This window comes from Gracilinanus agilis, chromosome 6, assembly GCF_016433145.1.
Source record: "Gracilinanus agilis isolate LMUSP501 chromosome 6, AgileGrace, whole genome shotgun sequence".
In the NCBI taxonomy this organism is placed as follows: Eukaryota; Metazoa; Chordata; class Mammalia; order Didelphimorphia; family Didelphidae; genus Gracilinanus; species Gracilinanus agilis.
Window position 1 is genome coordinate 133255600 of NC_058135.1, and position 13588 is coordinate 133269187.

A 13588-nucleotide genomic window follows, 5' to 3' on the forward strand; every position below is an offset into this window, starting at 1 on the left:
TATTTAAGTCATTTTGGAGGTCATTTTAGTTCTTTAAAATGTGTGTGGGGAATGAATTTATTGCAATTTCTCCACTGCAATTGGATAAATGAACTTTAGCATTTTCCTTTTAATGAAAATGGCTAAACTACAGCACAGCAAATCAAACAGAAGTGGGATAGTTTTTTGTTGTACAGAACTAAATGCAATAAATTTTTTTGTGGTTGTATTTGGTTCTCAACAATTTAAAATATTTGTACATGACCTACATTTATCTACTTTGTGTCTGTTTATAGTTATGGTCAGTTGTTAACAAAAGAATTGATTAAATTAATATAAATAAATTACTTAAGTAGTAATTTAAGAGGTGCTTTGTTGACAGACAAATTGACTTGTCTTGAGTGTCATTCATGGAATCACTGGTTATTGGTGCAACATATTTTACATTTGAATGGAAAGATGTTAAAATTTTATTAAAATGGTGTATAGATTAATTTTTCAAACTTTTATAGTTTTGAGCCAGAATGGCCCACTCCTGTTGGAAAAAAATTGCTAAATGTAAATTGCCCTTAAAATAGAAATGAAAATAAATATTTTTCTTTACATTTTAGCCTTTTTAACAGATAAAATTATTGTGGGAAAGGCTTTTGAAAATTTCTGTTTAGCTGGTCATTTAAAATGTTACTGACTAAAAAAGATGTCAGTCATGACTATTTTAAAGAGTTTTTCTACTCCCTTCTCTCATAGGATTTCAAATCCCTTTCCTACCCTGATAGTGTCCCCTGAAATAGACACAGAAAGGTATTTTATTACCATTTTAACATGTCTGAAACCATAGTTTTGTTCAAGGTCACATACTAGCTAATTAGTATTAAAAATGTCTTTTTATAACCACTTCAGGACCTTTTGCTTTCACCTAGTTGACATTTGTTTCATTCACCTAGTTCATTTGTTTCATGACTTTTTCAACAAAACAATTTGTCCAAAGGACCCTCCTTGTACCCTTTATTTTGGGATTCCTTCATGTTTCCAATGAATTTCATCTTTGTATAATATTTGTAATTCTATTAATAGAAACCTATTTTCTCTTTTTATCAAAGTAAGCCAAACAGCCATTTATTTCAAAATAGGTTGAAAATAATTGAAAAACACTGAACTAATTGGTGGTGATACTTATAGAATCTCAGTAAGAGATGATAGTGTATAGTCAGCCTCAAGGATCTGAAAGGCCTTTTCCCAAACTAATTCATGCTCTGGATTTTCTCTAGAGTGTATTTGACAAATTAGGCATCATGAAGAATTGTAAATGAAAATCTGTTTCAAAAAAGTGAGCTTTTGAAACTTAAGGAATTAATTCACATCCACATTTTGTGGAAGCCCTTTTGCTGATGCATATGCCTTGTGTTTTTTGTTTTAGAAGTTTCGCTAAAGTTTGATCCCTGATTTCTAACAGATCTGCTCCAATTACAATTTTTGGTCAAGCTAATGGGCCCATTGTAGAGAAAATTCTTCTTGGGGTTTAAGTCTACATACCAGTTCTTTTGCAGTGTAGTAAGCACAGTTCTGTCATGTTATTTTATCATCTAAGGATATAAAGCTTTTCTTTGATTACCCTAACTAACTAGTCTTTAAAGTGGCTTCATTTCATTTTCTTCTCAAATAAAGAAGTAAAAGAAGTACATTTTGCTTTTCTTCCTTTTTAATAGCCTTTAAATGAAGGCTTTTTTAACTTGACAGAGATAAGTTGTAGCTACTTATCCTTGAATTCTTTTAAGAATAGCCTTCATTTCATTTAAAGTTATAATAGATTGAATTTCACCAGGTTATAATCTTATATGCTATTTGCTAGTCTTTAGGGGAAGCAGATTTTACATGTTTAGGAAGATTACTTACAACATTAAGTTACTATAGCATTTGTGCTCAGTTTTTATGTCTCTTTCAAGCTGTTTGACGAGACAGCCAAAAATTACATTCCTATAAATTGGAACATCATTAATACATAAATATTAAAAACTAACACGATTCCCTCTCACCCTCCTGAACTAGTACATGTTGAAGTTTGGGAAGTAGGCTATTTAAGAATTCCCTCTTCATACATAAACGTAATCTTTTTTTTTTTTTTTTCCCTTTTTGCCACTGTGGGATTTAATTGGCTCTTAACTGTAATCCAGCTTTTCTTAGGTCCTAGGCCCTGCCTACTATTTTAGCACCAACTTCTTACTGGATTCTTTCTACTTACACTTAATAGGTGTCAGATCAGCTATCATAATAACCAGAAAATATTTTGTAGTGCATTATTGATTGTAGGGTCCTTGTAAACTTTTACCTTTAATGTAAATTAGTTATACCTGTGAAGAAAATTTAGCCAAAGACAAGTCCATTACTTGAGTATAGATATACCTTTCATTTTAGATGTTGTGAAAAACAACATAGGGAAACTGCTCTTTCCATTAAAGACATTGGGTTCAAGAAAATTTGTTGTTAAAAAACAAATTCAATTCTCAGACCTATAGCCTATTCTTCAAAGTTAAAGTCTAAAAATTTGCATCAGAGATAAACTAGAAGAAAATGTAAACAAATCCCAAATAATAAAGGTGTAGTTACCAAGTTAAAAGTTAGTTGTTTGGTAGAGGACAAACAACCTTTCTGCGGGTCCTTCACATCTGAAGGAAGCTTCATATTTTATTAGAGTGTTGGGGAGATTGCAGTGTTCTACTAGTGAAATATGGGCTGGCAGCATCTGGCTACAACCACAATCCCATTAAAAAATGCTTACAGACATTTCATTAAATGAAAATGAGGTAACTCCAGTCAGGTGAAGGATCCCTGAGGTGTGTGGCATATGCAGTTACTGGGCATTTTAGAGAGAAAACTACATACAAATTTTGACAACCTTATTAAATCACACAAAATCAAAAAAAAAAGCTTTTATTTAACAGAAATTCAGAATTGCAATACAATTTTAAGTGTTCATAAATTACATAAAAGGTCACAAATGGGATGCAAAACGTTAACTTTCACTACTCTCTATATATATATCTGCATTTGTATATACACACACACACACAACACACACAGCTAAAAGCATTTTGTCTAATTTCATATCCATATAAAAACATAAGATTACTCCTTGATTAAAAGTGGCTCTAGTCTAATAAAGCCAATATTATAACTGACAATAGTGGGTCTCTTTCCCATTGCCATAACTAAAATATTTTTACATTTAATTCAATAGATATTCAGATTCCCATGCTAAATGGAATCTGTACTGGAAAAAAAATTTTTTTAAACCAAAACATGCCTAAAACCCAAATAGTTGGGTTTGGAGATAATTAGGGAGTTCAAAAATGGATAATTAACTTGTACTACAAGCAAAACTCTGCCATTTTAAGCATGTAATACTGATAAACTCTAAAAGGTTTTTTGCAAATGTTACTCTTTCTGGACCCTGGAATCCTTGAAGATTGACATTTGACTAATAGACAAGTTTAAAACTTCTTACTACTCTTACCCCACTTTCTTCCAAATGACAACCCAACCTAAATCAAAGAAACTAGATATTAAATGACAAGGAGTAGGATCGACTAGAGTTCATATGTTTACAGTTTGCTCATATATTTTTGAGATGTAACCTGGAATTATTTTTGTGAAATGTATTCCTATTTTGAAATACACATTAATTTCTCATAGCAAATGAAGGTTCCAAAGAGTAATCTTACTTTTTTTTTTCATACCATTTGTCCATCTTCTTCAGTTTGCTAGGGGCAAGCCAACAGGTCTAACTCATCAAATTATACTATATGTCTCAGTGGGAAAAACTTTTATTTTAAACAGCTAAAGTTTGGATGGTTCTTGTATTTAAATAGGTTAGTTAAGTGACCAAATTTTAGGGTAAACTGATGATGAGAACAAAAAAGATACAATGGGAAGAGGCACAAGATGGTTGGCAAGTTAAGATAAAGCTATACATTTTAGAATGTGATTTTGGTCACTTTTCCACAAAATGGAAATTATTTTGTTAACTTGTTTTAAGTTTTAAGTGATTCTGTAATGAGTCAGCTGTTTACTTAACCCTACAAATGAAATCCAATATGACAAAACATCCATCTTCAAGTTTTCTTAACAAATATATGCAATTCTAATTATAAAGTCTCTACGATACATTTGCACATTTTCAAAGTCTAACATATACATAAAGTCACTGGTAACCTCCAATTATGTTAGTGCTCTCAACTCTGCCTACGTCTGCCATATATTCCAAAGTATTCAATGAAGCCATAAACTAATGGTTGTTTTTGTTTTTGTTTTTTTAATTTTAAAGAGCCTATGCAGATTGAAAAGGAGAAAAACGAGTAAGCCCAGCAGCAATACTAAGAAGTAAAACAGGGACCAACTCCTTACTTCCTTTTGCTTTTTGTGTCAGTTGTCTGGAAAACACTAGAAGCAGACATAAGGTTTTCTATATATTGTCCAAGAACTTGATTTTCTGATTTCAGTTTCAGATTCTCTTCCTTCACTGCATCTACTCGTGCAGAAAGATCTATTCAAAAAAATTTAAAACAGCAATAAGTTATTTGAAACAATTTCACATTATTTCATGTAAACTAGTTGATAAATGCTTCATAGGTTTCATTGTGATTAATTATCCTGTTTTCTCATTCATTCAACTTGATCCTAGAGAAAAAGGAAAAGCTGGAAAAATACTTAATTACCTTGTTGACAGAAAAATGAGTTTTTAGGAAACAAAATGCATTTGCTAACCTAAACAATCATGCTATTTAGTCAGGTTGTGCTTTATTGAGACTGCCTGTTAACAGGGCATACTACAAAAAAGTTGTTTTCCCACCTTTGTAACATTCTGCAAAGCTTTTTATTTGCAAATAGAGAAATGTTCATCAATAAGTGGCTATAATGTTCAGATAGGACAATAATATCTTAGAAAATAGTCCAGCATAATATTGTAAAATCAATTCAAGTTTATTCAAGCCATATTGCTTTTTGATAAACACATCTTTTCCCATTTTGCCGCAATAAACATATTTTACATTAATTCTCAATAGATAAATACCTCAATAGATTGCTAAACTCGGCAGAACTGCATTGTATCAAAATTTTATTTTGCTAAAATATGCTTAAAATCCCAACAGTTGAGTTTAATAGGCAAGTTATGGAAGAAGTGTTCAATTAAAAAACATGGGTTTAAATCCTAGCTCAGTCACTTCAATCTCTGTTTCCTTATATTTATAAAGTGGGGGCAAATAATTTTTGCACTACAAACTACCTCACCAATAGCTACTACGTGATGAGTAATGTTGCCTCCTTTCTGTCATATAGTTCACATCTACAGGGTGGTACCGAACAGAGAAACTGGCCTGAGAGATAGAAGGCCTGAGTACAAATCAACTAATCTCTCAGAGTCCCACACAACTTAAAAAAAAAATAAATCCTTACTTTCTGTTTCAGTAACAACTCAAGTAACTTGCCCAGGGTCACATAGCTAGGAAGTGTCTGAGGCTAGATTTGAACCCAGGTCCTCCTAACTCCATAAACTAACCTGCATTATTGGTAGAATTTCTATAACAGAAATCATAGGTCCGATTCCTATCCCTAGGGCCACCTCATCTGGAAACCATATCAAGTTTCCCTAATATCCAACCTTATAAACTTCAAATGTGCCAGTAATCACATATTCAGCTTGAATGTGTGATTAATGGCACATTTGAAGTTTATATTCAAATTAATATGAATTCTACTCAAAAAACTTTTAAATATGTCCTGTGGGTCATCTTTATTTTTTAGATGCTTAGTTGGCAGAATGGTTGAGAAAATGGACATATGGTGATGTTTAATTTTTCCCAATAATTTTCCTAGGAAAGGCATACACGGGTGTTAGTGAAAATGCCTCTCTTACAGAGGCTGAGAGAGACTAATGCAAAGAACATGAAAAGGGGAATATTTACTGAGTAGAATTTTTTAAAATCTTGTGACTTCCTCCCCCATGTAGGACACAATGAGGAAGAAAGTCCCAATACTACAAGACAAAATCAAGGACTCAATCCAACAAAAACTGACATTGAATTCATGTAGTTTAAATAATGTAATTTCTTGTAAGCTTCCAAATAACTCTGTTAGGCACTGTAGGTAGCATTTTATCTCCATATTTGGGATCAAGACATTGAAGCAGACTCCCCCAGGGTCATTTAACTATTAACAGTCAAAGGTGAATTTTAACTCAAATTTCTCCTGACTCTTTTCATTATACTTTACTACCTTTCCATACTTAAGAAATATATCATTTTCCCTCTCCCAAATAGCTAATGCTGTCTCGGAAGGGGGTCAAAGTAAGCAATGCATCCAATAACAGTTTGTTAAATATCTTTTTTGGGTGGTTTTTTAAAGGTATTCTCTTAATCTATAAAGGACCAACGAATTTTCTGTTGACTGAATTTCATTCAAGAAAATTATAATATGCAAGTTTCAAACCTTCAAGTGTGTGCTGCAGTTCCAACACCTGATTAATAAGTCGTGTTTTCTCTTCTAATTCCACCTGATTTTCAGCCTCAACAGCTGTGATTTAAAAAAAAAAAAGCCAAAGTTAAGATAGTGGCTTTGGAGCAAAACTGTCCCTTAAAACAATGAACCAGGATAAAAGTAGTAGCCATACCATCCATGTCCGAATTCATCATCTTAGGATATAAACTTTCTCTTGAATATAGTGTCCCTGATAAATATTCTGCAAAAGGAAAAAAGATATTTGTGTAAGAAAAACTTCATTTGTGAAAATCGTGGTTGGTTTGGTTATTGTATCATATGAACACTTTAGAGGCAGCCTGGCATCATGAAAAGAAAGCTGGCCTCAGGCAGGAAGTCTTACCTCTGTGATGGTGAGCAAATTGTTTAACTTCTTACTGTTTGTGGACTATGTAGATTAGAATGCATTTGGCAAATGTTTAACAAAGTAAATAAAAACATAAAACATTACATATGCAGCCCATAATGAGCTATGTACAATTTAGCTGCCCCCATCACTGCTCTAGACAATTCTCTTAAGGCTCAGAGAAGTGCTATCTTCCTTGGTAGATGGAATTTGCTCATTTGGAAATTCACTATACCAGTGAATTCAGAAGTTCAGTCTATCCCATCAGATGACCAAACAAAGGTCCTTTCACACTTGAATATGGGCTGTTTCTGTATAAAGGCCCAAACAAATAGAGGGAAGAAAAGGGGCAAATGAATCTTGTTTTGAGCTAAATAACTGCTTTTTCAAAATAGCCAGTTGTAGAAAAATATCTACTAAATCTTCTGCAAAGACTACAAAGTTGAAATCTATACCCAAGCCTGACTGGTTTGAATGCTTTGGTACACAAACTAGTATGCTATATCTGAAATACTCGACAAAAAGCATTTATCACATGCTTAGAATGAAGCAAAGCACTTGGGATACAAGTTAAAAATAATAGTCTTTACTGTGAAGAAGCTTACATTCTACTTATCATTCTGTGGAGAGAATTCATTTTTTATACAACACAACACTTTCCTCCCAAGAACTTTGTGAGGAAGGTAGCTAAGTATTATGGGTACTACTAACCTTATATAATATTTTAGGAACAGTATTTTTTTTTATATGTTACCTTGCAGATACCTGATTTAATTAAGCACCTCTATCCAACCCAAACATGGTAAAAAAAAAAATTAAAAATAATTCTTATAAGTTCAAGTACTAACAAATGTGAAAAGTATGACAAATGCATGTGTAGAAACATGTTTGTATGTGTATATATATATATATATAGAACATGCATATCTGCAGGAATTTACCCATTTAAAAGAAGATGCTATTAAATATATATTCCCTAGAGCAGGGGTTGGCAACCTTTTTGACTGTGAGAGCCACAAATGCCACATTTTTAAAAATGTAATTTTGTGAGAGCCATACAGTGCATGCTCCTGTAACAGCGCCTAAAAAAAATTGACTTTATGGCTCCTGCGGAAAGAGCCACATCTGGCCCTCAAAAGAGCCAGATATGGATCAAGAGCCATACGTTGCCGACCCCTGCCCTAGAGTATTGCCAATTATGCAATTAAAATACACTACAAATTGCTTAATGTCTGTCATAAACTGACCCCAATTCTCCTGGCATTTGACCAGATATAACAGTTGCCACTTACCTATTTCTTTTTTCCAAGATCTTCTCAGGGTCAGTTTATACCCAAAAAAGGATATGAATAATGTAGTAATAAGAGATTAAGGGTTATCAATTCTATCAAAAACAGCCTTTCCTCTCCCTATTCTCCTGTACTGTCCAAATGACCCAACGACTCTTAAGACCAAGTCTAACTTCTGAATTTGTGTTCTTAAGGCAGAGATTGGGATCATTACCAGTAAGAAGCTTGAGGGCCTGCTGTATCATTGGACACCCAATTGGCACATTTCCAATAAGGTACAAGCCACCACTGTTCCTTCCCAATCTCTTGGCCAGGAAAGAACAAAGCAGCAAAGAACCATCCATCTTAGGATCCTTGGAAGGTTTCTCAGTGATAAAGGCTGCCACTTGGCCATTATCATTACTGTCACACATATCTACTTTTAACAAATATTTCTTCAGTAGAGTGGGGGGCAGGAATATGTGCTGTAAATGTGTAATACAAGTAGTGCTCTAGTATGTGGGTTTAAAACAAACAGTGGGGGCGGGGATGCATATGTATAATACAAAGCAAGAAATCCAGAATTCTGATTTAGGAAATGCATTACACTTATCTTTATTTTTTTAGTATAAAGTTAAAATTAGGCATCTGTCACTAAGCATAGAATGATTTAAGCACCTCCATCTCCAACCTAAAAAGACCAACTCCCCCCCACCAATTTAGAACTAATTCTTTTAAGTAGCAACAAATGTGAAATGTGTTAACTATACACAAATGTACATAAGTCTGCAGGACATGCTAGATAGATAGGAAAGTTACCAAGGAAGGAAAATGAGCCTTAACTTCCCCCATTCTTACAAGGCCCTACCATCCCCTCAAGCTTTCTCTTTGGATTTTCTGGATATTTTCTCCCTGATCTTCTCCTGCCTGTTCCTTATCACCTGATCATTCTTTATCAGTCTTTCTGCCTACAGTCTCTTTCCTTTCTAATCTGCCTCCATGTAGCTGACAAACTGATGTTACTAAAGTCTGAAACCATGTCATTTTTCCTCTAAAGTTCTAGTGGCACTCGACTGCCTTTATGATAAGTATAAAGCCCTTTACAATCTGGCTCCAGCCTACCTTTCTAGAATACTGTGCATTACTCTCTTTTATATGTACTCTGTGTGAGCAAATTGGTCTACTTGCTGTTCCTATAAAAATCATTTGGATTTTTCATCTCCCTGATTTTGAATAGACTTATCCCACATGCCTGGAATTGACTCTCCCTTCCCTCCCTTGCTTCCTTCAAAGGTCAGCTTAAGTATTACTTCTGTAGTGAGTCTATCCTAGTCTCTTGCTACTAGTTCCTTCTCCTACCAAGAAACTAATTTGTATGTATTTTGTACTTCCTTATCTGTGTTCAGGTTGTTTTCCCCAAAGGAATGCTCCTTGAGAACAAAAATGGTTTCTTTTATTCTCAGCTCTTAGTACAGGGCTTGGTGGGTTTGTTGCATGAATTGAGTAAATACTGTTTTACCACAGATTATTTACATAGAAAAATTCCAACAAACTGGCGTAGAAAAAATGTTTCCAAACAAAGTCAGCAAGCAGTTATTAGATGCAAGGTACTATACTAAGTGGTGTGGGTACAAAGAAAGGCAAACAAAACAATTCCTGCTCTCAAGGATCTCCATTCACAAAGGAGGCACAACTGTCACAAAGTAGTATATTTTTATGGCAGTCATTTTTCTTGTTAGGACTGGGCCAGAATATTTGGGTTCTATGACAAGAGATTAATATAGAATCTTCTGCAGTGGTGGTCTTTTGTGACATGATTCATCCACTGGTTTGAACCTGTTATATACAGCAATTTTTGTGCTTAATATGCTTTGGTACGCTGTACTATCTACTTAGGCTCACAGAATTTAAGAAGTAGAGCTAAAAGGAAGATCAGAGGTGACATCACGTAAATCCAGATTACAAAGATTAGGTAACCTGACTACCTTTTTATTCACGATAAGCTTATTTTCAAAATGATGTATGACTATATTGGCCAAAAATCCACTTTTTGTGGGTGCAGATTTTCAGTAATGATCATCAACTCCCAGAATGATCAATTACTCATCACTACAGGCCTAATTCTTCCTTTACTCCAACATATGGATGTAGTATCAGACATGTAGTCTGATATAGATTTTAGATCAATTTACCTAAAATCTAGGGAGATGTTCATTCTTATATGAATTAGGGGTTTCTGGATCTATCCTAGGCTGAACTATTTAGGCCTACTACCTATAGTAGGAACCTTCCTGTATAGCTCTGAATTCCCTGATCAAGTTCTGGAACTGGACTGGTCTTCCCTAATCCTTCTAATCAGGCATAAAGACCTTCTACAGATTTTCTCAATCATAATTCTTATGCCCTATTTCTGCCAATTCTAGACACCAGATAATAACTGATAATCAAATTAGCAGAAGATGCTGAACATGAGTTCAAGTGGAGAGAAAAAAAGCACTAATCTATTTTTGACACTGATTTAAATTCCCTAACTGCCCATAAATTTCACAGCTAAATGCTGAGCCCTCCCACCCCCCTTTTTTAGACCTTTTCCTTGCATCTTAGAAACAATACTATATATTGGTTCTAAGGCAGAAAAGTGGTAAGTGCTAGGCAACTGGGGTTAAATGACTTGCACACAGTTACATAGCTAGTAAGTATCTGAAGTCAAATTTGAACCCAGGATCTCCTATCCCTAGGCCTGGCTCTCAATCCACTGAGATACCTAGCTGCCTCAAAACCATATATTCCAGCTGCCCTGACTCCTTTTAAAAATATAATTTATACATTATTTTCTCATGCCACCAAATCTTTTTATCTTTAAAACACGATAAACTTCCTATCACTGCTACCAAAGGAAAGGCTAAAGCTAAAATATTCATGGTTACAAATCCACATATTAGTATGTTTCTCACTGATTACTTCTATAATGACTTGCCCACTTTACTCCCAATTATTGGCATATTTCCCTTTATTTAAATTCATTTTATATCCATACTCAATCCTCATCTGTCATAATCAGTTACAAGGCATGTTAAGCCATCATCTGGTCCATAATCATTTTGTGGTGAGAAAGCAAGAGGTCCTGGGAAGAGAACTGATTTGCCTAACGCCACCCAAATAGTATGTAATAGAGCCTGGCTTTAATCTATGTCCCAACTCGGTGCAGGGCCCTTTCTACCACACTATGCTCTTTCATTTATAGGCAGAAGCTAAAATGTTGGCACAAATTCTAATACGGACACAATACATATTTGCCTGAGAATTTATATGTACCTGTTTCTGGCTTATTTTTCCCTTCAAATGTAAAAAGAATACACAAATTTGCCCTCCTTTTATGCTTCCTCATCTTTATTGTTAATCTTTCTCCCTAAACAGCTGCTGTAGGCTTCCCTTGGGTCAGTCAGGCTTTTCTTCTGGCTCTAGTTTCAAATTTCAATCAGGGCAAAGCAGAGTTGTTGAGTTTATCAGAAGTGCCCTCACTATATGTCAGTAGCTTTAGTTTTATAGGATTTCAACCCCAAGGGCCTTTAGTCAACCGCACCCCATGTTGCAGATAAAGGGTAAAAAACCGACCTCAGTGATTTGCTTAAATTGAGGACTTGAGCCTTAGTCCCCAACTTCAAATACCTTGCCATTTGCAAGAGCTCTAAAGTTAGGGGCTCTGAACTGAAAGGCTAGTGAATACATAGTTATCAGTACACAACCTTGATTTCCTATGATCACAAAGCCTTAGAGCTGGGAGGGCCTTTAGAAATGATCTAGTCTAGGGGACAGCTTGGTGGCTCAGTGGATTGTGAGACAGGAGGCCCTGGGTTCAAATTTGGCCTCAGATACTTCCTAGCTATGACTGGGCAAGTCGCTTAACCCCCACTGCCTAGCCCTTCCCACTCTTCTGCCTTGGGACCAATATACAGTATTGATTTTCTAGGATGGAAGGTAAGGGTTTAAAAATAAAATCCAGTCTAACTCTCCTTATTTTATAGATAACAAACGAGAAAAACAGTGAGCCTAAGGATAGATAAGGTAGCCATCCTATCTGACACAAACTAACCCTGCCACTAGATGATCAAAAAAGAGTGCTGGCTTTGGAATTTAACACCCAACTTCAAATCCGACCTCTTAAACTTGCCTCCCTCAACTAAAATAGAGCTAACAGCAGCACCTACCTTCTACGGGTGTTGTGAGGTTTATATAAGATAGTTGTAAAGTGCCTGAAATGGCAGGAACTTTAAGTATTTTTTGCTTTCCCCTACCTTCCCGACAAGTCATTTAAACTATGAATGCCTCAGCCTCAGATTACTGGGTTACAGAGCAGATGCACATCTGCATGGGTGACAGCTGTTTCCTACCCCACAGGTCGGGGGCGTCGTGGTCCAGACGATCAAAAGGAACCTTCATAAAGCGCTCCATGGCCTGTCGCATGCTCTAGACCCCGGTTACCCCCATTCCTCCTCACCACCAAATCCCGTTCAGGTATAGTTCTCCTTACAGGCAGGGCCTATTCTCCCCCATTTTACAGACGAGGAGAATGAGGCCTAGGACGGCATTATTTTCCGCCTGCAAAAGCCGCGGGAGCCCTTTCCCCGCACGGCTGGGAGCAGACACACGCCCGCTCGCCACCTCCGCCTCCCCGCCCCGACGCCCCTCCCCCATGCTGGGGGCCCAGGCGCTTCTCTCCACCCCGCCGCTGTCCTGGGGCCCTCGGCCCTCTCCCCCGCCCCTCGCCTCCCTCCAGAGCCTGCCCCGCCCGGCTCCGCTCCAGCGGATCTCGTCAGCCGGGTTTGCCTAGTCAGTCCCCGCGGCCGTCAGCACCCCGTCCTAGGGACTGCCCCCGGCTGGGCCTCACCTGCCGCCGGAGGCGCCGGGAGGGGGAGGGATCACACGATACCGAGGTCAGGAGCCGAAGCACGAAGCCCAACAACTGATACTAACGGTCCCGCCTCCGCCGCCACTGAGCATGCGCCTAGGTACGGGCCCTCGCCAGGCTTTCTCTCTCCTCCCCTCCCTCGATTTCCAAGTTGATGCAAAGCCAGAGTCGGTCAGCCTTTGCGCCTGCGCCCGCCTGCCGCTCCTCTACCACCTGAGGTAGTTCTCTCACTTGTACAGCAGGCTGCTTCTGCGCGCGCTCGCCTCCCAAAGGAAGAAGGAGGAGGAAAGAGCGGAGGACCACGTCGAAGTCGACCAATCTAGAGAGAATAGCTGAGAGGCGGGGTGCGCCCTCGGAGTTTCACTCTCCAGGAATGGGACCTGTCCGAGGCTTAGGACCCCGAGTCTAGGGGTTTAGGAAACTCGCCGATCACCCCTGTGTCCCTGATTGTGAAATGATATATTTGATCGAAATGACGTATAAAGCTCCGTCCCGCCTCTAAGATCTGGTCGTGTAATTCACCCGGAACCTCAGACTCCTCCTTTTGGGCGCTAC

At 37.1% G+C, this 13588-nt stretch overlaps 1 protein-coding gene across 1 annotated transcript; it reads right to left on the bottom strand.

Annotated features, from left to right (window-relative positions):
- Positions 1-2893: 2893 nt before the first annotated feature.
- SCOC (short coiled-coil protein) lies at positions 2894-13269 on the bottom strand. Its single transcript, XM_044680252.1, has 4 exons — positions 13013-13269; positions 6644-6712; positions 6463-6546; positions 2894-4519 (listed from the first exon to the last, which is right to left on the bottom strand). Exons 2-4 carry the CDS (start codon positions 6663-6665, stop codon positions 4377-4379), a joined length of 249 nt encoding a protein of 82 aa, XP_044536187.1. The 5' UTR covers positions 6666-6712; positions 13013-13269; the 3' UTR covers positions 2894-4376.
- Between the last annotated feature and the right edge of the window lie 319 nt (positions 13270-13588).